We start from the raw sequence: 24,015 nt of genomic DNA, 5'->3' as shown, positions 1-24,015 counted from the left end.
GTATTTCCTCCCCGACTCCCCCAGTGTACTATGGGAACTTTCAAAGAGTCTGGAACTGTCAAGTACCCCTGGAGTTATACCTGCTAGCTGATGGGACACCTCTAGCTCCAAGTGGTCATCTGTCACTGTCCTTCATAATGACTATCATAATAAAGAACACACTTCAATCTACGCAGTCATATCAAACTAGTTGATCTTCTTTAGCCCACAGAGTTAAGGATAATGAAACAGTCTTGAGTTTTCTTTGGCTGACTGGTAAGACTCTGTGCCATTGCAAACACAGTGGATTAACACCAAAGGAAAGCTGGAACAATCTATGTGTAAGATAAATAAAATTCTCCCTGGCTTTCTATGCTTTCACAACAGAAAACTGTTTCTTTTCCTAAGTTAGTTCCCTGATACTGTAAAAGTAATTTGCCTCCATACTTCTATCTCCGTTTGCAAGATACATTCTGTATGCTATCTGACTACAGATAATGTTTTAACATGAATTTGTTTTCCTTGAATACCAGGAATCCCAAATTAAGGCAAAACCTTATCTAACATTGTGACTTGTGCATCTTCACATATATATAATGAGCTAGTTAGGAACGGCCGCCTTGAGTCAACATAAATGAGGAATTTGGTGAGGAAGTTTCTAGGAAAAGCTCACACTGTGTATAACTATGTTATGGATGGTGTAGTAGGACAATATGTCATCTCTTTCTGACATTCTTTTCTTCATTGTGTCACATTAGAATGATCCCATCAAAAGGGGCTGGATCCATAACCACAGGGAAAAAGTATTTCACTAAATATTTTGAGAGCTATTTACATATGCAGCTTACCCTACATGACGGTAATTTTGTTTTGCTATGTTTCATTTAAGAGACATTAATATACATTTTATATTTGTCAGGCACTTACCTAAGCATTTCACAAATGTTAGCCCATTTAACTTAAAAAACCAAAAACCTAGGGAGGGATAAATTGGGAGATTGGGATTGACATACACACACTACTTTATATAAGATAGATAACTAATAAGGACCTGCTGTATAGCACAGGGAACTCTGCTCAATACTCTGTAATGACCTATATGGGAAAAGAATCTATAAAAAAGTAAGTATATATATATATGATAACTGATTCACTTCGCTGTACACCTTGAAACTAACACAACATTGTAAATCAACTATACTTCAATAAAAAACAAAGTAAATAAATAAATAACAAAATAAAATTTATAAGAAAATTGGAAAAAAAAATAAACACAACCTAGTGAGAGTAGGTAGTATTATTTACCTCACCTATAGATGAGGAAACAGAGGCACAGAGAGATTAGATGACTTGGTCAAAGACACACAGCTGGTAAATGGTAGGATGAGACTACAAACCCATAGTTACAGTCAGACTCCCAAATTTGCAGAAGCAGCAGAACATGTGACCCAGAGGGAGGGACCAGGTGCCACTGGATTCCACACCAGCTAACAGAAGCTTCTCCCCGCTGCTTTTAAAGAGACAAGGTCTACTTCAACAGCTTCAGTTTAGCTATTTCTGTAGAAAAATTACCAAAACACACTTTGCAGTTCCTGGCTGTACTTGCCAGGGTAAAGGTAAAGTTCATATTCTGGAAAAGTCTGCTGCTTCTCACTTGTTCCTGGGGACCTTTCTCCGTGGAGACAAGGTGAGGGCTCATCTCACTGGAGAGAATCGCTACTTTGTGACACCTGCTTCCTCATTTTCCTCTCACGACAAGGTGGGAAAAATCAAATGCTCTTGTTGGTTTCCAAATGAAGGGCCGAGCTTATTTATTGACACTTAGGTTGAAGAAAAGGGAGTCTATTCAATTTGAGAAATAATGCATTGCAGGTACTCTGTATACAGCAGGTGTACTGTGGAAAAAATTCTTGGAAGGATTAAGCCAGGTTTCATTCTAAGCAGATAAATGATATGGGGGGGATATGGGAAGCTGGTGGGTGAGTGAAGAAGTCATAACATTTGCAAGGAAGGATGCTGATCCAAGTAACATTTATCTAGCACCTAATGTGCTGAGATACCAAGCAAACAGCGTTCTACTTAGTCCTTTAGGAAACCTTCTAAAGGAGGTAGCTTTTTCTTTAGATAAAGGTTAACCAGGAAAGTGAAGTAGTCTGTTCAAAGTCAAAGAGGAAATATGCAGAGGAATGTGGACTAGAATGCAGGCCAGATTTACTGTTAATTCAAATCATGTGAAAAAGAAAGTTAATTTAAAAGATTTTATCAATAATGCTATGGCCATAAAATGTCTTTTTTTTTTTTTATTTATTTTTGGCTCTGTTGGGTCTTCGTTGCTGCGTGCAGGCTTCCTCTAGCTGTGGCCAGCAGGGGCTATTCTCCGTTGCAGTGCCCGAGCTTCTTATTGCGGTGGCTTCTCTTGTTGCGGAGCACGGGCTCTAGGCTCACAGGCTTCAGTAGTTGTGGCTTGCAGGCTCCAGAGAGCAGGCTCAGTAGTTGTGGCTCACAGGCTTAGTTGCTTCGCGGCATGTGGGATCTTACTGGACCAGGGCTCGAGCCCATGTCCCCTGCATTAGCAGGTGGATTCTTAACCACTGCGCCACCAGGGAAGCCCCCATAAAATGTCTTTCAATATTTTGTTTTGCCTTCTAAATTTATCTTTCTACATCCTTAAAATTCTCATATATGTTGCATATAGAATATGTGTAAGCAAAGATTTACCTATTATAATCAGGAATTATGTACTGTTTTATGTTCTATTTTCTCCTTTTATTTTAGTATTCTCCTGTGTATGTGTGTGATAGTTATTATATTAATGGTTCCTAGAGTTGCAACATACTAAGAGATCATAATTTATGTAATCTTATCCTAGTGCTAGACATCGAGATTGTGTCTTGTTTGTTCCTATTTGTTAATGTTGTTTTATAAAACTATTCTTTAGAACTTGTTTGCTCTGTTTGAATTGTTCAACATTTTGCAAACATTTCCAATAAGGCAAAGGCTGGGTCTGAACTGTGGGCTTTGCCCTTTGCCAAAGCTAAAAGCTCACCCTGACTGTACAGTGTTCTAGAGCCTCTTCAGGTTTCAGTCTACCCTATTAACTGGACAATATGTTTGTTGTTGTTGGTGGTGGTACTTTCCACTGTGTGTATGTGTGCACGCCTATATGTAGAGCAGTCTCACATTATGTGATTTGCAGTGTTATAACAATGTTACAACCCCAGCTCATTTTGTCTCTTCTGCTTCATTTTACCTCTTACAAGATGCTTCTGGACAAAAGGTCACATTTGCCTCTCAGAACATTAGACTTCCACTATCCTGAGGCTCTCAAGGAGATGGAGCCAATGTCTGGAGATGTTTTTGTTTTTCACAATTGAGAGTGGAGGTGTTACTACTGATGGCTAGTGGGTAGAGGCCAGGGACATTACTGTATGTTCTACAGTACACAGAATTGCTTCCCACAGCGAAGAATTGTCTGGGCTGAAATAGAAGTAGTGCTAAATTTAAGGAACACTGCTCTAAACTGATCAAGAAGTTTTTAAAAAGAACATGAATTACCAGTACCCTGTCATCATGAAAAGGTAAATTAAAACCACAATGAGATAACTCTTCACATCCATAGTTTAGCTAAAATTTAAAAGACCAGCAGTCTGAAAATGATACAAATGAACTTATTTACAAAACAGAAACAGACTCACAGACTTAGAAAACAAATTTATGGTTACCAAAGGGGAAAGGTGTGGGCGGAGGGATAAATTAGAAGTTTGGGATTAGCAGATACACACTACTACATATAAAACAGCTAATCAACAAGGGCCTACTGTATAGCATAGGGAACTCTACTCAATACTCTAATAATTTATATGGGAAAAGAATCTGAATAATAAATATATGTATATGTATAACTGAGTCAGTTTGCTGTACACCTGAAAGCAACACAACACTATAAGTCAAATACATTCCAATATAAGATAAACTTTTAAAAAATAATAATAAATTAAAAGAAAAAAAGACCAACAGTCCAAAGCATTGTTGAAGTGTGGAGTAACTGGAACTCTCATGATTTGCTGGTAGGAATGTAAAATGAAACAACTACTTAGGAAAAACTGTTTAGCAGTTTCTTATATAGTTAAACATATACCTTCCATTCAATCCAGCTATTCCACTCCTAGGTATTTACCTGAGATAAGTGAAAACATATAACCACTACAAAGCTTTTACATGAATATCCATTGTAGTTCTACTTATTATATCCAAAAAAAGGAAAGAAAAGAAACAACCCAAACACCTATCAACAGATGGATGGATAAATAAATTGTGGTATATTTCTACAATGAAATAATACTCAGAAATAAAAATTAACAAACAACTGTTATGTGATCAAATTGGTTTTTTTTGTTTGTTTGTTTGTTTTTGCTGTACGCAGGCCTCTCACTGCTGTGGCTTCTCCCATCGCGGAGCACAGGCTCCGGACGCGCAGGCTCAGCGGCCATGGCTCACGGGCCCAGCCACTCCGCAACATGTGGGATCCTCCCAGACCGGGGCACGAACCCGTGTCCCCTGCATCGGCAGGTGGACTCTCAAGCACTGTGCCACCAGGGAAGCCCAATCAAATTGTTTTAATCTTAACATCATTATACCACATGAAAAGTACATAGTATGATTACATCATATTCAATATAAGGCAAACTAATCCATAGTGATAGCTGATCAGTTCTTGAGTAGGCTAGCAGTGGGGAGCAACTGACTACAAAGAGAAATCAAGAAACACAGCGGGGCTTCTCTGGTGGTGCAGTGGTTGAGAGTCCGCCTGCCGATGCAGGGGACACGGGTTTGTGCCCCGGTCCAGGAAGATCCCACATGCCGCGGAGCGGCTGGGCCCGGGAGCCATAGCCGCTGAGCCTGCGCATCCGGAGCCTGTGCTCCGCAACGGGAGAGACCACAACAGTGAGAGGCCCGCGCACCGCAAAAAAAAAAGAAAAAAAAAAAACAACAGAAACACAGGGGATGAAGGAAATGTTCTACACCTGAAAGGTGGTGATGGTTTCATAGGCATATACATGTGTCAAACCCATATAATTATACCCTACATATGCTTTTAATTATGCCCATTTAAATTATTCAACAATAAATGTATTTTTAAAAGATATAACCACAGCTATAGTGATGCTGTCAAAGACTCTCCTCTCCCCAAACCAGTAAGTGAACATAGGGAACAAAATGGCCTGTTGGTGTCCCCAAAGAACTGGAGAGCACCTGGGAGTTTGGGGCAGGATACACACATGGAAATGTCAAGAATATTCACTCATTCAAGCAATCTCAAATTTGTTCACACAGCAGGTTCCAAAAGGTAGATGAGATCTTTGGAACCATAAGCATTTTCCCACTGAAAGTAAGCACCACTGGTTCCATCTCTACAAGTCTGTATCTTAACCGACCATGCCAAAGGGCATATGTTCCTAAAAAGAAGAAAGCCAAGAACATGCTGGACAGTGATCTGGAAAGGTAAAGTGCCTCAGCACAAAAGGACTAAGTACATAAATCTACATTTTTCCTGCTTCCTTCAGGGAATGATAATAATAATGACGTATTAATATTATTCTCTGCTAGGCACTCTGCTAAGAGTTTTACATGCACTTTTTCATTCATTTGGTGCCAGTGCATGGATTACTTCATTTAATCCTCACGTCTATGATTTTTACCAGGGCACTATTCTAACTGAAGACATTCACATCGTGGTCTGTGTTTAAGTTACATCCCATTCCTTCAATACAGAAAAAAAATCCAATGGACTGATTTGAATTACTGTGTAGTTAATGGCCAGTGACAATATTAATAATAACAATAGTAAAAATAATAACATTTTGAGTTAATATATGCTGGAAATTTTTCTATGCATTAATATGTATTAATTCATTTAATTCTCACAGCAGTTTTCTAAGATAGGATCTCTTTCCAGAGGCTTTATTACTGAGGAAACCAAGGAACAAGGAAGTCAAGTAACTTTTTGAAGATTACATAGCTTGTTAGTGGTGACATTGGGATAATCATGGACAGTAACTTAATCATGAAAGATGCACTTGCATACTTAAAGAATGTGTTTGTTCGATGTGACCAATGGGGTTTAATTTCCAAAACATACAAACAGCTCATACAACTCTATAACAACAACAACCAAAAAAAAAAAACCCAATTGAAAAATGGGCAGAAAACCTAAATAGACAATTCTCCAAAGAAGAAATACAAATGGTCAATAGGCACATGAAAAGATGCTCAGCAGCACTAATCATTAGAGAAATGCAAATTGAAACTACAATGAGGTATCACCTTATACCAGTCAGAATGGCCACCATTAAAAACTTTACAAATAACAAATGCTGGAGAGAATGTGGAGAAAAGGCAACCCTTGTACACTGTTGGTGGGAATGTAAGTTGATACAGCCACTATGGAAAACAGTATGGAGGTTCCTTAGAAAACTAAAAATAGAATTAACATATGATCCAACAATCCCACTCCTGGGCATATATCCAGAGAAAACTCTAATTCAAAAAGATACAGGCACCCTTATGTTCATAGCAGCACTATTCACAATAGCCAAGACAGGGAAACAACCTAAATATCCATTGACAGATGAATGGATAAAGCAGATGTGGTACATATGTACAATGGAATACTACTCAGCCATAAAAAAGAATGAAATAATGCCATTCGCAGCAACATAGGTGTAAATAGAGATTATCATACTAAGTGAAGTAAGTCAGAAAGAGAAAGACAAATACCATATGATATCACTTCTATGTGGAATCTAGAATATGATTGTGTCTAGAATATGACACAAATGAACCTATTTATGAAACAGAAACAGATTCACAGACATAGAGAACAGACTTGTGGTTGCCAAGGGGGACGGGGCAAGGGGAGGGATGGAGTGGGAGGTAGCAGATGTAAACTATTATATATAGGATGGATAAACAGTAAGGTCCTACTGTGTAGCACAGGGAACTATATTCAATATCCTATGATAAACCACAATGGAAAAGAATATTTTTTTAAATGTATATATATATAACCGAATCACTTTGCTGTACAGCAGAAATTAACACAACATTGTAAATCAACTATACTTCAATTTAAAAACAGAATATGTTTGTTAAAATATATGTGTCCTTAATGACTGAAATTCAGGGTAGTATAAGAAGGTGAAGCGAAAATGATCAGAAAGAGAACCCTGTGCTTTCTGCCCGTCTCATCCTTCCTTGGAGTTGGTGAGGACTTCAGTGACAGTGACACCAATAAAAGGCACTGAAGACGGGCTTGGACATAGGTATTAGGATAGAATCTTCGGCTCTTGTTTCTTTGTGTCTTCTATGAGGTGGCCCCGTCAGGACTTTTATGATGCCCTTCTAAACTCCTGTCCTTCATAGTAAGGCTAGAAATCTATGGTGACTATACTTTCTCCCCCTCTCCCAAAGCAGTTTTCTAGGCAAATTTATCTCACCTGTTATCTTCTAAGGTTCAGGTAAATGTGTGCCAATCTATTCCTATTGGTTCAGTATCTTCTCATTCCTGGCTGTTTCTTGGTCTTCTCTCTAGGCTAAGGTACCTGCCAAGATGCTCCACTTACAGGGTCCACAGATGCTGCAGATGCTAGAAAAATACTTAAGGAAGAGCCTCCCTGAGTCCTTAAAGGTGAGCATGGGACATTCTTAGGGAACCAAATGGTTGTGTCTTCTTGTAATAGCGGTGAGAAAGAGAATGAGCTTTTACTGAGCACCCATTCTGTGGCAGGAACTCACTCATGCTGCATCTCACATAGTTCACACCACCTCTTGGCAAGGGAGGTCTATTATACTCATGTCCCAGAAGAGGAAACAGGTCTCAGTAATATGACTTGCCTGATACTTTTAAGTGGCAAAAAAACCGCTCTCTGCAGACTCAAAAACATTTCCTTGATTTCTCTTTAAAAGGTTGATCTAAGTACGTACTAATTTTTAAACATTTGTGCCTAAGGCAAGGTTAACCACCATGTACCTTCTTGGAACATTTAATAGGTCAACTCCTATTTCTTTGAAATCCAAAAGATTGTGCTCTATCCATGGAGGAGACCTATAAATAATTATATACTATTCATTATTTTATTGCAGCAATATTTGTTACAAAGTGGCTGGATTTATGCACATTTTATTTATATTTTCATTTTTAACATTCAGAGGATTGATGAAACGAGTAAAATGCTTTTCTTTCATTTTTTATTTTTTGGCCATGCATCTTGTGGAATCTTAGTTCCCTGATCCAGGATTGAACCCAAGCCCTCGGCAGTGAAAGCATGGAGTCCTAACCACTGGACCACCAGGGAAGTGTCTAAACTGCTTTTTAAAAGCTCCTTTTACACCTAAAGATAGAAGCTTAAGTCACATGCAACCACTGCCCAGCACCAGCACCAATGGGGACCTCAAGGTCAAAACAACGCCAGCGCAGTTCATTAGTGGCAATAGAAAGCACTTATAGTCCTTACCTCATCCCAGCCACTGGGCTTTATCTGTGAACTCATATAAACTTCAAAACTCCCATATGAGGAGGGTATCCCTCTTCTCCCTATGTTGTAGATGATGCATCTGACCAAGGAAACTTAAATAACTTGCCCAACTGGTTACTGCTGAGGCCAGAAATACAATCCATTTACCCAATTTCAACTCACCTGAGCCTACCTGCATGCTTTGAGCAAAATAGGCCCTCCACTTCAGATGCTGTTAAGAATGAGGAGAAACTGGATCTCTCATGTATTGCTGGTGGGAATGTGAGATGTACAGCCACTCTTGAAACGCAATTTGTAAGTTTCTAACTAATCTTGCAACCAGCACACAACCAGCAATTACAATCCTGCGCATTTGCCCCAGACAAATACAAGTTTATTTTCACACAAAACTATGTACATGAATGTCTATAACAACCTTATCCATCATAGTCAAAAGCTGAAAACAACTCAGATGTCCTTCTGTAGGTGAATGGCCAAATGAACGGTGGTACGTCCATACTATGGAATACTACTAAATGACAAAGAAGAAATGACCTGTTGATACCTGCAACAATCTGGATGAAGCTCCAGAAAATTATGCTGAGTGAAAAAAAAAAGCCAATCCCAAAGGGTTACATGCTACATGAGTCCATTTATATAAAGTTCTTGAAATAACAGAATTATAGAAATGGAGAAGAGATTGATGGTTGCTGGAGGTGAAGGAGGAGGTGAGCAGTGGAGGGTAATGGGTGTGACTCTAAAGAGCAACACGAGTGACCCTCGTGATGATGAAACTGTTCCACATCTTGACCGTATCAATGTCAAAACCCTGGTTGTGGTATTCTACAGGCACAGAGACACTAGGTCTCTGCACTTTACCAAGTTCACACAGTAAGTAGCCAGGGTTTTATTCCAGGCAGGTTAACCCTTGAAGCCAAGTACTAACCATTATGCTCATCCACTGGGCATAACGCCTTGGACATTGGTCGATAAAGTTATATATTTCAATTTCTATTATTAGTTTTGTCAAGAACATGCATCCTAATCCTACCATGGGAGTTAGGTGGATGACAGTGACATCGCATTGGTTCTGTGGCTAAAAGGGCAGACTCAGCATCCAGCCTGCCTGGGTCTGTGCCTGTCTCTTCCACCGTCAAGCTGTATGTCGAAACTACATCACTTAACTTTTACATGCTTTAGTTTTCTCATACACAAAGGGAGTAATGAGGGACTTCCCTGGTGACCCATGGTTAGGACTTGGCGCTTTCACTGCCCAGGGCCTGGGTTCGATCCCTGGTGGGGGAACTAAGATCCCACAAGCCGCACAGCCAAAAAAAAAGAAGGGAGTAATGAGAGCTCTAACCTCTTGGGGTTATTGTCAGGATGAGAAGACTTTATGTTGAACAGGTGGAACTGTGCCTTGCACACAGAGAAGTTATGCAAATATTAGCCACTGTTATTACAGATCAGACCATAAATTTACAGTGGGGTGAATTGTGGATGCATCTTATGTGAGGCTAATACTTTGAAAGACCTGGCATAATTTGGGGTGAGTTGAATCTATTCACCTTCCTAAATCTTAACTATTTGTAAACCATCCTTTTACTCTGCGGAAGAGAAAGGTAAGCATTCTTCTATGGGTAGACTATCTGGCTTTATTTTTATTTACTATAAAAGGACCAAAGAGACAATTGTCCCTGACCTTTAATTACTATAGCCTCCACTTATTGGTAGGAAATATTTACCTTTACCAGAGGATAATTTTAAAATATATGTTAAAAAGCCTTAAACATGTAGATAACTTTAGGCCCAGCAATCTCCCTTCTAAAAACCTTCCCTAAGCAAATATCAGGTACATATGCAAAGATTTCTGCAAAAAGATATTCTTTGAAGGGTCATTGTTTACACTGAAAAGTTGGAAACACCTGGAGTGGAGTGTATCTGGTATTTTTCATTTTTTGTGAAGTTTGTTGTATGTGTACATGAATAGAAGGAAATTTATTAAAGATTTTATTAAATTCTACAATGGGAGAGTTCATAATTTTTATTCATAAGTTTCATTGGTCTGAATATTTTCTATATGGATATTTTTTAAAGATATATTTATTGGGGCAAAAATTAGAACCTAAAAAACAGTCTGCAGAAATTTTCCTTAGGTGCCTTCCAATCAAAAAATTTCATTATTTCATAGAAATAAACCTTGTCCTGATCAAACAAGGCACTTTGCCATCTCTTCCTAATAAGCTGACATTCTCACTTTCTTGGGATACTGCAGGTTTATGGGACAGTCTTCCACATGAACAAGGGAAACACTTTCAAGCTAAAGGCCCTGGTGGACAAGTGGCCTGATTTTAATACAGTGGTTATCCGCCCTCAGGAGCAGGTAAGGTGCCAGATGTGGAATGAATATGCATGTATGTTCATATTTGCTATGTGCTTACCATGCACCTGGCAATGTGGTAGACCCTGGGATTATAGAAATGAATCAAGGTGTTGGTTAACAAGTCCTTGTCCTCAAAAAGCCCACAGCCTGGAGGAAATTATAGATAAATCCACAGATAAATTACAGCGTCGTGTGAAACAGGAAGGATCAAAACACAGATAGCATCCTGCTGCTGCTTAAGACCAAACACACTTTGTCATTTCTTGCACCCAGTTTGTGGGAATAGAGGCAACCAGTGGGAGGTTTTGGTAATGTAGGATTATGTAGATGATCACGTTTGTTAAAAGTATCAAAGGAGCATTTCCCAGGCTAGATTTCTGCATTGTAATAAATGAAACCCATTTTAAACCCTTAACCTAAGGGGAAAAAAATATTTCCTACCTTTTAGAAACACCAATTTTGAAACCACACCAACTCATTCATGCTAACTCAAAACTTCTCATTGTGATACTGTCTTCCCATTGAGATGCTGCAGGGTGTTATAACCTACTGTCATCAATAAAGCAAAAAAAACAGGGCAGGAAAAAGGCTATATGTGGTAGAGGTTGTAGGGGGAGGATCAGAAATGCTTCTTAGTAGAAATTTTACCAAAACTGGATGTTGAAGGCAAATAAGATTTTTCACATGGTGGCAGGGAAGGACTGCCCTCAAAGCAGAGAAAATAGTAGTTGCAAGGCATAAGGTCTGAAATAACAGAGTGAACTAAGGAAAACTGAGGAGCAAATGACATAGTTGGAATTGTTGTTTACATATTGTATGATAATTTTTTAATTAGTGAAATTGAATAGTTAAGACATTTCAAAAATAAAACATATAATGATATTTTAAAATATCAAGTAAAAATCTAAAATTTTAATGTAAGTGTATTTATAGAACTTATACAGAAGTGAAATTGGTAAGAAATATTATTCAAAATAACCAAATTAAATAATCTGAAAATGAAGACTTTTAATTATTGGTAGAAACCTGAGCTACTTTCAAAAATACAGTCTTAAAAATAAGATTTGTCCACCTTTATGAGCGATTATTGACATATAAGATTTTGTAAGTATAAAATGTACAATGTGTAGATTTGATACACATATATCATTAAATGATTCCCACCATAGCTTTAGCTAACATTCCATCAGGTCACGTAATTACCATTTCTTTTTTTGGTGAAAACATTCAAGATCTACTTTCTTAGAGACTTTCAAGTACAGCTGACCCTTGAACAACATGAGTTTGAACTCACAAGTTCACTTATATGTGGATTTTTTTCAATAATTATATGCTACAGTACGACACCATCTGAGGATGGTTGAATCTGTGGATGCAGAACAGCAGATACAAGGGCTGACTGTAAAGCTATAGGCGGATTTTCAATTGCATGGAGAGTTGGGGTCCATAACCCCTGCATTGTTCAAGGGTCAACTGTATATAATACAGCCTTGTTAACTATAATCCCCATACTGTATATTAGATCCTCAGAATTTATTTATCTGGTACAATAAATTTATTTATCTGGTACAAACTGGAAGTTTGTACCTTTTGATATCTCCACATTTCCCCCACCTAGGCCTCCCCAGCCTCTAGTACCCACCATCCAACTCTCTGTTTCTATGATTCAGCTTTTTAAGATTCCACACATAAAAAAGATCATACAGTATTTGTCTTCCTGTCTGACTTATTTCACTTAGCATAATGCCTACAAGGTCTATCCGTGTTGTCACAAATGGCAGGATTTACTTCTTTCTTGTGGCTGACTGAAATTCCATTGTAAAGATATGCCACATTTTCTTTATCCATGCTTTTTTTTTTTTTTTTTTTGCGGTATGCGGGCCTCTCACTGTTGTGGCCTCTCCCATCGCGGAGCACAGGCTCCGGACGCGCAGGCTCAGCAGCCATGGCTCACGGGCCCAGCCGCTCCACGGCATGTGGGATCCTCCCAGACCGGGGCACAAACCCGTGTCCCCTGCATCGGCAGGCAGACTCTCAACCACTGCGCCACCAGAGAAGCCCTATCCATTCATTTTTTGTTTCCATATTTTGGCTATTGTGAATAATGTTGCAGTGAACATGGAGTGCAGGTATCTCTTTGAGATCCTGTTTTCATTTGCTTTGGCTATATACCCAGAATGGGATTCCTGATTCATATGACAGTTCTATTTTTAATTTTTGGAGGAACCTCCATACAGTTTACATAGTGGCTACACCAATTTAGATTCCCACCAACAGTGCACAGGGCTCCCTTTTCTCCAGAGTTTCCCCAGTACTTGTTATCTCTTGTCCTTTTGATGATAACCATTCTGGTATGTATGTGGTCTTGATTTGCATTTACCTGATAATTAGTGATGTAAAGCACTTTTTCATGTATCTGTTGGCCATTTGTATGTCAATTCCTCTGCCCATTTTTAATGGGATTGTTTGGGGGTTTTATATTATATTGTATGAGTTTTTAAAATATGTTTTGGGTACTAGCCCCTTATCTGATATGTGATTTGAAAGTATTTTCTCCCATTTGATAGGTGCCTCTTCATTTTGTTGATTTTTTCTTTTGCTGTGAGAAGCTTTTTAGTTTGATGTAGTCCCAATTGTTGATTTTTTGCCTTCTTTACTTGTGCTTTTGGTGTCATATCCAAAACATCATTGCCAAGACCAATGTCAAGGAGCTTTATCTCTATATTTTCTTCTAGGTTTTTACAGTTTCAGTACTTATGTTTAAGGCTTCAGTCCATTTTGAGTTAATTTTTTGAGTGGTGTAAGATTCGTTCTTCTGCACATGCTTATTAAGCTTTCCCAATACCATTTATTAAAGAGATATTCTTTCCTGACTGAGTGTTCTTGGCTCCCTTGTCAAATATTAGTTGATCATATACGCGAGAGCTTATTTCTGGGCTCTCAATTCCATTCCATTTGTCTATGTGTCTATTTTCATGCCAATACCTTACTGTTTTGATTTCTACAGCTTTGTAGTATAGTTTGAAATCAGAAAGTATGACGCCTCCAGATTTGTTCTTATTTCTCAGGATTGCTTTGTCTAGTCAATCTTTTGTGGTTCCATATAAGTTTTAGGATTTTTTTTTCTATTTCTGTGAAAATGCTATGGGAATTTTAATAGAGGTTGCATTGAATCTACAGATGGCTTTGGGTAATATGATTATTTTAACAAAATTAATTCTTTCAATCCATGAAACCTTAAGCAATTCATTAACCATAAATCCAAAGGTATATCTTTCCATTTGTTTATGTCTTCTTCAATTTCTTTCATCAAAGTTCTGTAATAGCCTTCTCTTTTCTCTTGTTATCATTCTTGGCTTAAAGTCTACATTGTCTGATACAAATATAGCTATTCCTGCTCTCTTTTGGTTTCCATTTGTATGGTATGCCGTTTTCATCCCTTCACTTTGAGCCTATGTGTTTCCTTAAAGCTTAAAGTCTCATAGGCAACACAGAATTGATCTTTTTTTTTTTTAATCCATCTAGCTACTCTATATATTTTGATTTGAGAATTGAATCCATTTACACTTAGAGTACTTATTGAGAGGTAAGAACTTATTAATGCCATCCTATTGTTTTCTGCTGTTTTGTAGTCCTCTTGTTCCTTTCTTCCTCTTGCAACCTTCCTTTGTGAACTGATGATTTTCTGTGGCGGTAAACTTTGATTCTTTTCTCTTATCTTTTGTAAATCTACTGTAGGTTTTTGCTTTGTGATACCATGAGGCTTATGTAAAATATATTACAAATATAACAGTCTATTTTACTCTGATAACAATTTAACTTTGATTGCATACAAAAACTCTTATCCTTTTGCTCCCTCCATTTTATGTTTTTTTAATGTCAATATTTATATATTTTTTATATTGGATATCCATTAACAAATTATTGTAGCTATAGATATTTTAATATTTTGTCCTTTAATCTTTATACTAGGGTTAAGTGGCTAAAAACCATAACATTACTATATGAGAATATTCTGAATCTGACTATATGCTTACTTTTACCAGTATGCTGTATATTTTCATATGTTTTTATGTTACTAATTAGCATCCTTTCCTTTCAGCGTGAAGACCTCCTTTTAGCATTTCTCTTTTTTTTTAAGAAGGAATCAGAACATTTTATTCGAGACAAATTTGAGGATTATAACCTGGGAAGAGCATCTCAGAAAGCTCTGAGAACTGTTCCTCTTTCAGTGTTTCTTGTAAGGCAGGTCTTTTGGTGATGAACTTCCTCAGTTTTTGTCTGTTCGTGAAAGTTAGTGAAACATCAAAAAAACTGTTCCAAGAGCAGAAGGAGACAGCAAGCCTCAGTGCTCAGTCAATTTTCAAGCTTCTTAATGAGTTTTATGGAGGGATAGAAAAATAATTTTAAATGGATCATTTTTGCTTGGTTTGAAAATTTAAAGCAATAACTGAGTTAGGAGTAGTTTTGTTCAGGACATTTTTCATTGTTAATTGAATCAGGGAGTCCTTGACTTGATCTCATAATGTAAATAATCCTTTAATAAAATCAATACAATGAAAAAGCTAATATTTTAGTATTTAAAAGTATCATAAGATAACGGAACCCTGAAAACGAATATGGCAATCACTAAATACAAGCATTTTGGTTGATTCTACTTTTCCCAACCCAAACAGGAGATGACAGATGACCTGGATCACTACACCAATACTTACCAAGTCTACTCCAAGGACCCTAAGAAATGTCAGGAATTCCTTGGTTTGCCAGAAGTTATCAACTGGAAGCAACATTTGCAGATTCAAAGTAAGGGAACTGGGATGTGTGCTGGTTACTGAGATCTCCCATGTCTGTATCTGTATTGTCACTTTTCATTTTGAACTACAGCCCTACATCCTCTATATCTTTACTCCAAGTCCTAGACACTCAGCCTGCTGTCCATTCTTTCTCTCAGCTGCCACCACTACCTCCATAGTTGTTAGTTCACAAACGTATTTGGGAGCCTCCCAGGTGAAATCTGAAACCAGCCCCCATATACATGTATGGCAAGGAGAGACCTAAGAAAGGGGCAGACCACTACCAATTGGTAGGTGGCAAGTTTAATAAGCAGGGGAACTTCCAGGCTTGTCTCCTGCAGGAGACTGCAGGATGAGTATATCACCTCACCCACCTGCCAAAATCTTAAACATTTATATAGTGGCCTTAACTGGGTTCAGTCATGTACCCAATCCAGATATCTCAACACCACATTTCAATCTCAAGGCTGTGTCCTTGGAGCAGCTCCTGGGAGCTGGGAAGGCAAGTGGGAAGCACATTCCAAGGAGGGGAGGGAGTGGGGAACCTCCAGTTGCCTGGGTCCAGCTCATGAGTCAACAGGTAATACGTCTTCTTGATGATCTCCTCCAACGATAGTGAATTAGAACTTGAAGACTGCAGTACATGGGGTTTACATAGGAAATCATGAATAACATAATTTCTTACTAGCTAAGGATTCGTGGTTTATTCCAGGATCTATTAGAGAGCTTGAATATGGGAGCACAGCTCTCCTTCTGTCTCAGCTCCGTTTTATCATTGTCTTATTTACGAAGGAGGAATTTAGTAGTTAAGAATGTATTTGGGAATTCCCTGGTGGTCTCTGTGCTCTCACTGCCAGAGGCCCAGCCCAGGTTCGATCCCTGGTCGGGGAACTAAGATTCTGCAACAAAGATCTCCCAAGCTATTGTGCAGCCAGAGGGGGGGAAAAAAGTATTCTCTGGAGTCAGACTACCTAAAATTGTGACCTTGTTGGGCCTGTTAGTAGTTATGTGACCTAAGACAAGGAACAACGTCTCTGTGGATCAGTTTCCTTATGTATAAAAATGAGGATTAGAATAGTACCCCAAACATAAGCCATTTAAAGATTGAATAAGATCTTGAATGAGAAGTGCTTAGCACTATGCCTGATTTTATCAGCTAGGTTTTCAAACCATCCCCAAATAATGACTGCAAACCACAATCATTTATTAGCTCACGATTTTGTGGGTCAGCAATTTGGACTAGACACAGCTGGGTGATTCTTCTGCTGGTCTCTCCTAGATTCACCCATGTAGCTGTAGTCAGCTGGGGGTTTTCAATGAGCTGGTAGGACTAAGTGAGCCATAATCTCAAGTTTGGCTGTTAATGCTGGCTTTGTCTGTGCTGGCTATTTACTGTGCTGATGAAGTGGCTTGGGTGATGTATACAAGTCACAGGTTCTCAAGAGCAGAGAGAAAAGGCAAACCTCCATGCATAGTCCCTTTTCAAGCTTTTTACTGATTCATGTTTGTTATTTTTCTATTGGCCAAAGCAAGTTTCATGGTCAATCCCATAGTCAGTTAAGGAGAAAAAAATGAAGATAGTGAAGAGGAACAAACTCAGACCACTGTAGCAGCAATCTACTGCAGTGAGTGCATAGAATTTTTCAATCAATTTTGGTTATTATCTTTATACCTCATCTCTTTTGATGGTCATAACTGTACTGTGATGTATTCAGGAATTGTAGTATTATCCCAATTTTGAATTATTTTTAAATATGAGAGTGATTTGCCATTATCCCATAGAAGTCTTTTCATGATGGACACAAGTTTTAATAATTCGAAACCTGCAAACTTTGCAGCCGTTGGACAGCTTTTTCCTGACACTTAAAGGAACAATGATATCTCATATAATTCATTTCCTCCATCTAGGTTCACAGTCCAGCCTGGATGATGTGATAAAAAATCTGGCGGCTATTAAATTGGGCAAGGTGAAGCGAACACAGTGCTTTCTCTATATGGTCTCTGAGACAGCAAAGAAATTGGCGACTTCCTTCCTGGATGCAAAAAACGTATCACCCAATGGTGATAAATACAAGTCCATGTAAGTCTGAAAGAAGTTGCTCTGGGGAATTCCCTGGTGGTCCAGTGGTTAGGACTCTGCATTTTCACTGCCTGCTGAGGGCACGGGTTCAATCCCTCTGGTCTGGGAACTAATTAAGATCCTGCCCGCAGGCTGCGCAGTGCGGCAAAAAACAAAAAAGCCTCTGGGCTTCCCTGGTGGCGCAGTGGTTGAGAGTCCGCCTGCCAATGCAGGGGGCACGGGTTCGTGCCCCGGTCCGGGAAGATCCCACATGCCGCAGAGCAGCTGGGTCCGTGAGCCATGGCCGCTGAGCCTGCGCTCCACAACGGGAGAGGCCACAACAGTGAGAGGCCTGAGTACCATCAAAAAAAAAAAAAAAAAGAAGCCTCCTATCTGTCACTACTGAATTAGCCAGCACATTCTAGGACAGTCGCAAAAAAGCACAACAAACTGGGGTGGCTTAAAACAGCAGAAATTTATTCTCACAGTTCTGGAGGCCAGAAGTCCCAAGTCCATGGGTTGGCGAGTCTCTGTTCCCTTCAAAGCCTCTAGGAGGGAATCCTTCCTTGCCTCTTCCAGATTCTGGTGGTTCTAGGCATTCCTTGGCTTGTGGCTTTGATACCAACCAGGGTTCTTGGCCTTCCCCGATCAATAGAAATTGATTAGAGGCCAGACAAGAAGTTCAGGTAAGGCTTTATTGGGAGCCTGCTGCAGCAGCGGGGAGAGAGAACAAACAACAGGTTCCCTTGCTTGCTTGCTGAGGCAGGGGGTCGAGCTGGCTCCTTCTATGGGGTGAGGGTAGGGGTGTGTCCAGGGGTCGGGCCAGAGGGGTGGCTTAGGTGTTTTGCCCACCCCTTTGGTGGTGGTGTGTGCAGGGGGCATGTGCAGTACCCAGCTTTTGCTCCTGACACCCTGTTTTTTGCTCCTGGCTCTTCAGAAGTGGGAACTGGGCGTTTTTGGTCTTTTTGTCCCTTTGCCCATAATTTGCCCCAACTGCACATGCACACAGTTATTTTTAGTTTCTTATAGTTTCTTTGTATTTTGTTGCCCGAGAAGTTTGTCCAGGTGCAAGCATTGCAGCACTGCAGCAAAGGGTTCCAGGTCCCAGCCTGTCTCAGCTTCATCACTCTCATTTCTGAATTTGCCTTCACATGGGCTTCTCTGTGTGTGTTTGTGTCTTTTCTTCTGTCTATTATAAGGACAGCTTTTATTGGATTAAAGGCCCACTAGATAATCCAGGATGATTTCACGTTGGGATGCTTCATGTACTTACACCTGCAAGGATGCTTTTTCTAAATAAGGTCACATTTTCAGGTTCCAGGTGGGCACACCTTTTGAGTGGACACACCATTCAACCCACTATGCCTCTTACCTTCTCTTCCAGCTTTTGCTTTAGTCTCCTAACCATCCATTTTCTGCCAAGCAGCCAGAGTAATCTTTTTTTTTTTTTTAATGCACATTAGACCATGTTCTTCCCCTGCTTAAAAGACTCGAGTACTTCCCATCTCACTTGGAAATAATTTGGAACTCCAACATGACCCTATAAGAGCCAACACCCATCTACTTTTTTTTTTTTTTTTTTTTGCGGTACGCGGGCCTCTCACAACTGTGGCCTCTCCCATGGCAGAGCACAGGCTCTGGACACGCAGGCTCAGCGACCATGACTCACGGGCCCAGCTGCTCCACGGCATGTGGGATCCTCCCAGACTGGGGCACGAACCCGTGTCCCCTGCATTGGCAGGCGGACTCTCAACCACTGCGTCGCCAGGGAAGCCCCCACCCATCTACTTTTTAGACCTCACCTCCTCTCTTGCTTACTGCCCCCAACAACACTGGTCTTCCTCCTGCCATTGATCATTGTAAGCTCAGGCTTTTTTTTTTTTTTTAATTGTATTTTATTTTATTTTTTATACAGCAGGTTCTTATTAGTTATCTATCTTATATATATTAGTGTATATATGTCAAACCCAATCTCCCACTTCATCCCAACCCCCCATCCACCTTTCCCCCACTGCTGTCCATATGTTTGTTCTCTACATCTGTGTCTCTATTTCTGCCTTGCAAACAGGTTCATCTGTACCATTTTTCTAGATTCCACATATATGCATGAATATACGATATTTTTCTCTTTCTGACTTACTTTACTCGATATGACAGACTCGAAGTCCATCCACATCTCTACAAATGACCCATTTTCGTTCCTTTTTATGGCTGAGTAATATTCCAGTGTATATATGTACACATCTTCTTTTTTTTTTTTTTTTTTTTGCGGTACGTGGGCCTCTCACTGTTGTGACCTCTCCCATTGTGGAGCACAGGCTCCGGACACACAGGCTTAGCAGCCATGGCTCACGGGCCCAGCCGCTCTGCGGCATGTGGGATCTTCCCAGACCAGGGCATGAACCCGTGTCCCCTGCATCGGCAGGTGGACTCTTAACCACTGCGCCACCAGGGAAGCCTGCATGTGTCTTTTTGAAGTATGGTTTTCTCTGTGTATATGTCCAGTAGTGGGATTGCTGGGTCATATGGTAATTTTATTTTTAGTTTTTTAAGGAATCTCCATACTGTTCTCCATAGTGGCTATATCAATTTACATTCCCACCAACAGTGCAGAAGGGTTCCCTTTTCTCCACACCGTCTCCAGCATTTGTTGTTTGTAGATTTTCTGATGATGCCCATTCTAACTGGTATGAGGTGATACCTCATTGTAGTTTTGATTTGCATTTCTCTAATAATTAGTGATGTTGCGCATCTTTTCATGTGCTTCTTGGCCATCTGTATGTCTTCTGTGGAGAAACGTCTATTTAGGTCTTCTGCCCATTTTTTTGGATTGGGTTGTTTGTAAGCTCAGGCCTTTTGAGTCAGCTTTTCCCTCTGCCCCCACCCCACCCAATCCTGACACACATGACTTCTTTTGCTGTTCAGAACTGTTCAAATGTCACCTTCCAGAGAAGCCAGGCCAGACCACTCTACCTAAAATCACTTCCCAGTTATTTTCCACACATGACCCACTTTTATTTTCTTTGTAGCACTTATGATTATTTGAAATTAGCTAATTTAGTTAACGGTCTTACTTACTGGATGTTTGAACTCTCCCCAACAACGTTGCAAACCCCACAAGAGAGAGCAGGTACCTTCCCTGTCTTGTTCACTGATAGATCTTCCACAGCTAAAACAATGCCTGGTATATAGGAGATATTTAATAAATGTGTTCAGTAAATTCACTTGACAAATTTTTCCAGTAAAGAGAATTTTAACAAATAATATATTTTCCCCCATTGATGTCCAGTCTAACACTGAATAAAACTGAACACTGACGGTGGAGATTTGAGCTGAAGATGCCCAATCCCATGGCCTTCTGTTTGTACTCCTGGGAGAGTTTTATTCACTTTGTATCAAAGAATCTCTCTGGATCCCCTTGTCTGCACTGTAGCATAGACAGCATGGGAGATGTTATCCCCATTTTCCTGACAGAAAACAGACTTAGATGATGAAATAGCTTGTTCAGGTCACATGGATGGTTAAGGGCATAGTGGGCTTGAGTCTAGATCTCCTAGTTCCACCTTGTGGGCTCTTTCCAGGACACCTCCCAAAGCCCCTTTACAGCCTGCAGATGCCATCAGATTCAGTGTTCTGTGCCTTGAGGGCTGCCTGCACTTCATGTCACTGCCCCTTTCTGGACTTCAGCCTCCCCACTTGCTCAACATGGCAGCCAAGGACCTTCGGACATCGACATTTTAAGCTCTGGCTTCACTGCTTGCTAGCATGTGCTTTGGGGCACTTGTTTATATCTCTGCAACTTTTTCCTTCTGTGTAAAATAAGGATAAGTACACCTGCCCTATCTAGGTTGGAAGGTTGCAGCAGAGGCCAAATGAAACAATTGTAGCTAATTTCTGTAGAGGATTTCTTATCTGCCAGGTGCTTGTTCTAAGCCCCTACATCCATTGACTCATTTAAGCCTCACAATGATTCTATAAAGGAGGTGTGATTATCATCCTTATTTATTAGATGAAGAAATAGAGGAAGTGGGAAATGAAGTAATCAGCCCCAAATCACCCAAGGAGTCAGATTATGAATCCAGACAGCCTGGCTCCAGAGCACTTATGCTTAAATATGCTCCTATTCCCCTCTCAGAACAATTGGGGTAGGGGACAAATAAAATACTCCACAGTACATGTGATATTGTTACCGAGCCAAACCTGGGTCCACTTGCAGTAAAGCCAATCTGACACTGGGTTGTGGTGAAGGAAAGTACAGCATTTATTGCAGGGCACCAAGCAAGGAGAATGGGCAGCTCATGCTCAAAAGACTCAAACTCCCCAATGGCTTTCAGGGAAGGGGTTTTAAAGTCAGTGTGAGGGAGGATGCTGCAGGGTTATGGTCAGCTTGTGCACAATTCTCAGATTGGTTGTCATCAAGGTGAAGTTTCAAGCATCATCAACCTTCTAGTTTCAACCAGTCTAGGGTCTATGTTCTTGAGATCAGCTGTTTTCATCTGGTGGGGATCTGCTTCCTGTAAAAACAACTTAGAAATGTGTGTCAGGCCCTTATCAATATCTTGCAGGGAATTGTGAGTTCAGTGATTCTGCCATGTGGCAGATTTATAGTCTAAATTGTTACCAGTTTCTCAGCCCAACAGCTCTTCTGTTTCTAGATCATCACATTTTCTAATCATTAACTCTGAAGTTAGCCTTTTGACACTCAAGGGAGTCCTGGGAGACTAAAGCAAAAGGTTTTTATTTCAAAGGACAGGGATAAACAGGCTTGTATACAGTTTCAATATTATGGGCTATTCTTTCCTCTTGTTCCCAATAGCCATCAAAAGGTGTTGAAACTCTCATCCCTGGATCCTACCCACGCTGCCTTGGTGAATAAATTCTGGCATTTTGGTGGCAATGAGAGGAGCCAGCGATTCATCGAGCACTGTATCCGGGCCTTCCCCACCTTCTGCCTGCTGGGGCCTGAGAGGACCCCTGTATCCTGGGCCCTGATGGACCAGACAGGAGAGATGCGGATGGCAGGCACCATACCTGAGTACCGGGCCCAGGGCCTCATCACCTACCTCATCTATGTCCAGATTCAGGCTCTAGACAAACTTGGCTTCCCCATGTATTCCCATGTAGATAGGGCCAATCACATCATGCAAAAACTGAACTTCAAACTGCAGACTATCTCTGTGGACTCTGACTGGAACCAGTGGAACTTTGTGCCTCTGTGAAGCAGCCCTGAACACAAGACAGTGTGGAATGGACAGGGCATGTGGCTGGAGGAGCTGATGGGTGATGGAGAGAGGAGAGAGGGAATAAACTATAATCAGTAGTAATGAAGGGTCCTGAGCTCTGAGGAAGCAGTGACGGGTAGTGAACAGGATAGCCTCAGTCTCTGTGCTCAAATACCTCCCAGGATTACCTTAGTTTCCTCAGTAGGAAATAGGCCAGGCACCCCAGCTGTCTGGCTGGTACAGCTCCCACACTTACAGCATCCTAGTCATGCTTTATACTTAGGTGCAGGCTTTTCTACATTGTTCTTCCTGGAACTACTAGCTCATTGACCCTTTCCAGTTTGCCAGAAGGATTGTAATAATTTGTGGGTTCTAGGACTTTTTCCCTCTGGCTTTCTATGTTTTGTTTTTAATTGACTGGAGAGTCACATGTCTTCTGAGTAGCTCTTTGAATATCCTCCTTTCCCAGGTCACTTCTTAAGCCTTGTATTATAATCACATTAAATATACTATACACACACACCATACCTTTTTATATCTATAGATATAGATGGTATGTGTGTGTGTGTGTGTGTGTGTGTGTGTAATGCAGCAGAGATAATTAAAACAAAAAGACTGACTGGCATTAATATCTTCTTTTGCAACTCCTACTCCAGGAAAGAGATACTAACATTGTTTCTGTCCTCTGAAATTGCACAAGGTGAGAGCTGGGAATTTCAGATTTACTGGGGGCTTACTGAGGACTAGCCTGGGAAACAGTTTCTCAGATAGCTCTGAGGAACTCCTCCAAAGAGGTAAGGTGGAAAAGAATGGTACAAATGAACTTATTTACAAAACAGAAACAGACTCACAGATTTAGAGAAGGAATTTATGGTTACTGGGGTGGGGTGGGGTGGGGGAGGGGGAAGAGTTGGGGAGAGGATATTTAGGGAGCTTGGGATTGACATGTACACACTGCTATATTTAAAATGGATAACCAGTCCTAGCCACAGCAATCAGAGAAGAAAAAGCAATAAAAGGAATACAAATTGGAAAAGAAGAAGTAAAACTGTCACTATTTGCCAGT

At 40.2% G+C, this 24,015-nt stretch overlaps 1 protein-coding gene across 1 annotated transcript; it reads left to right on the top strand.

The window, feature by feature from the left end:
- The first annotated feature begins 1,654 nt into the window (after positions 1 to 1,654).
- LOC308620317 (glycine N-acyltransferase-like) lies at positions 1,655 to 23,388 on the top strand. The gene is made up of 6 exons (XM_081239789.1): positions 1,655 to 1,666; positions 7,571 to 7,666; positions 10,768 to 10,875; positions 15,552 to 15,678; positions 17,577 to 17,748; positions 22,544 to 23,388. The coding sequence occupies exons 2-6, from the start codon at positions 7,589 to 7,591 to the stop codon at positions 22,944 to 22,946; spliced, it is 888 nt and encodes a 295-aa protein (XP_081095915.1). The 5' UTR covers positions 1,655 to 1,666; positions 7,571 to 7,588; the 3' UTR covers positions 22,947 to 23,388.
- Positions 23,389 to 24,015: the final 627 nt, after the last annotated feature.

Source organism: Mesoplodon bidens, assembly GCF_964165515.1.
Source record: "Mesoplodon bidens genome assembly, chromosome: 7".
Lineage (NCBI taxonomy): Eukaryota > Metazoa > Chordata > Mammalia > Artiodactyla > Ziphiidae > Mesoplodon > Mesoplodon bidens.
Note: the sequence above shows the minus strand (reverse complement) of the source record. Positions and strands in the feature narration are given on the sequence as shown.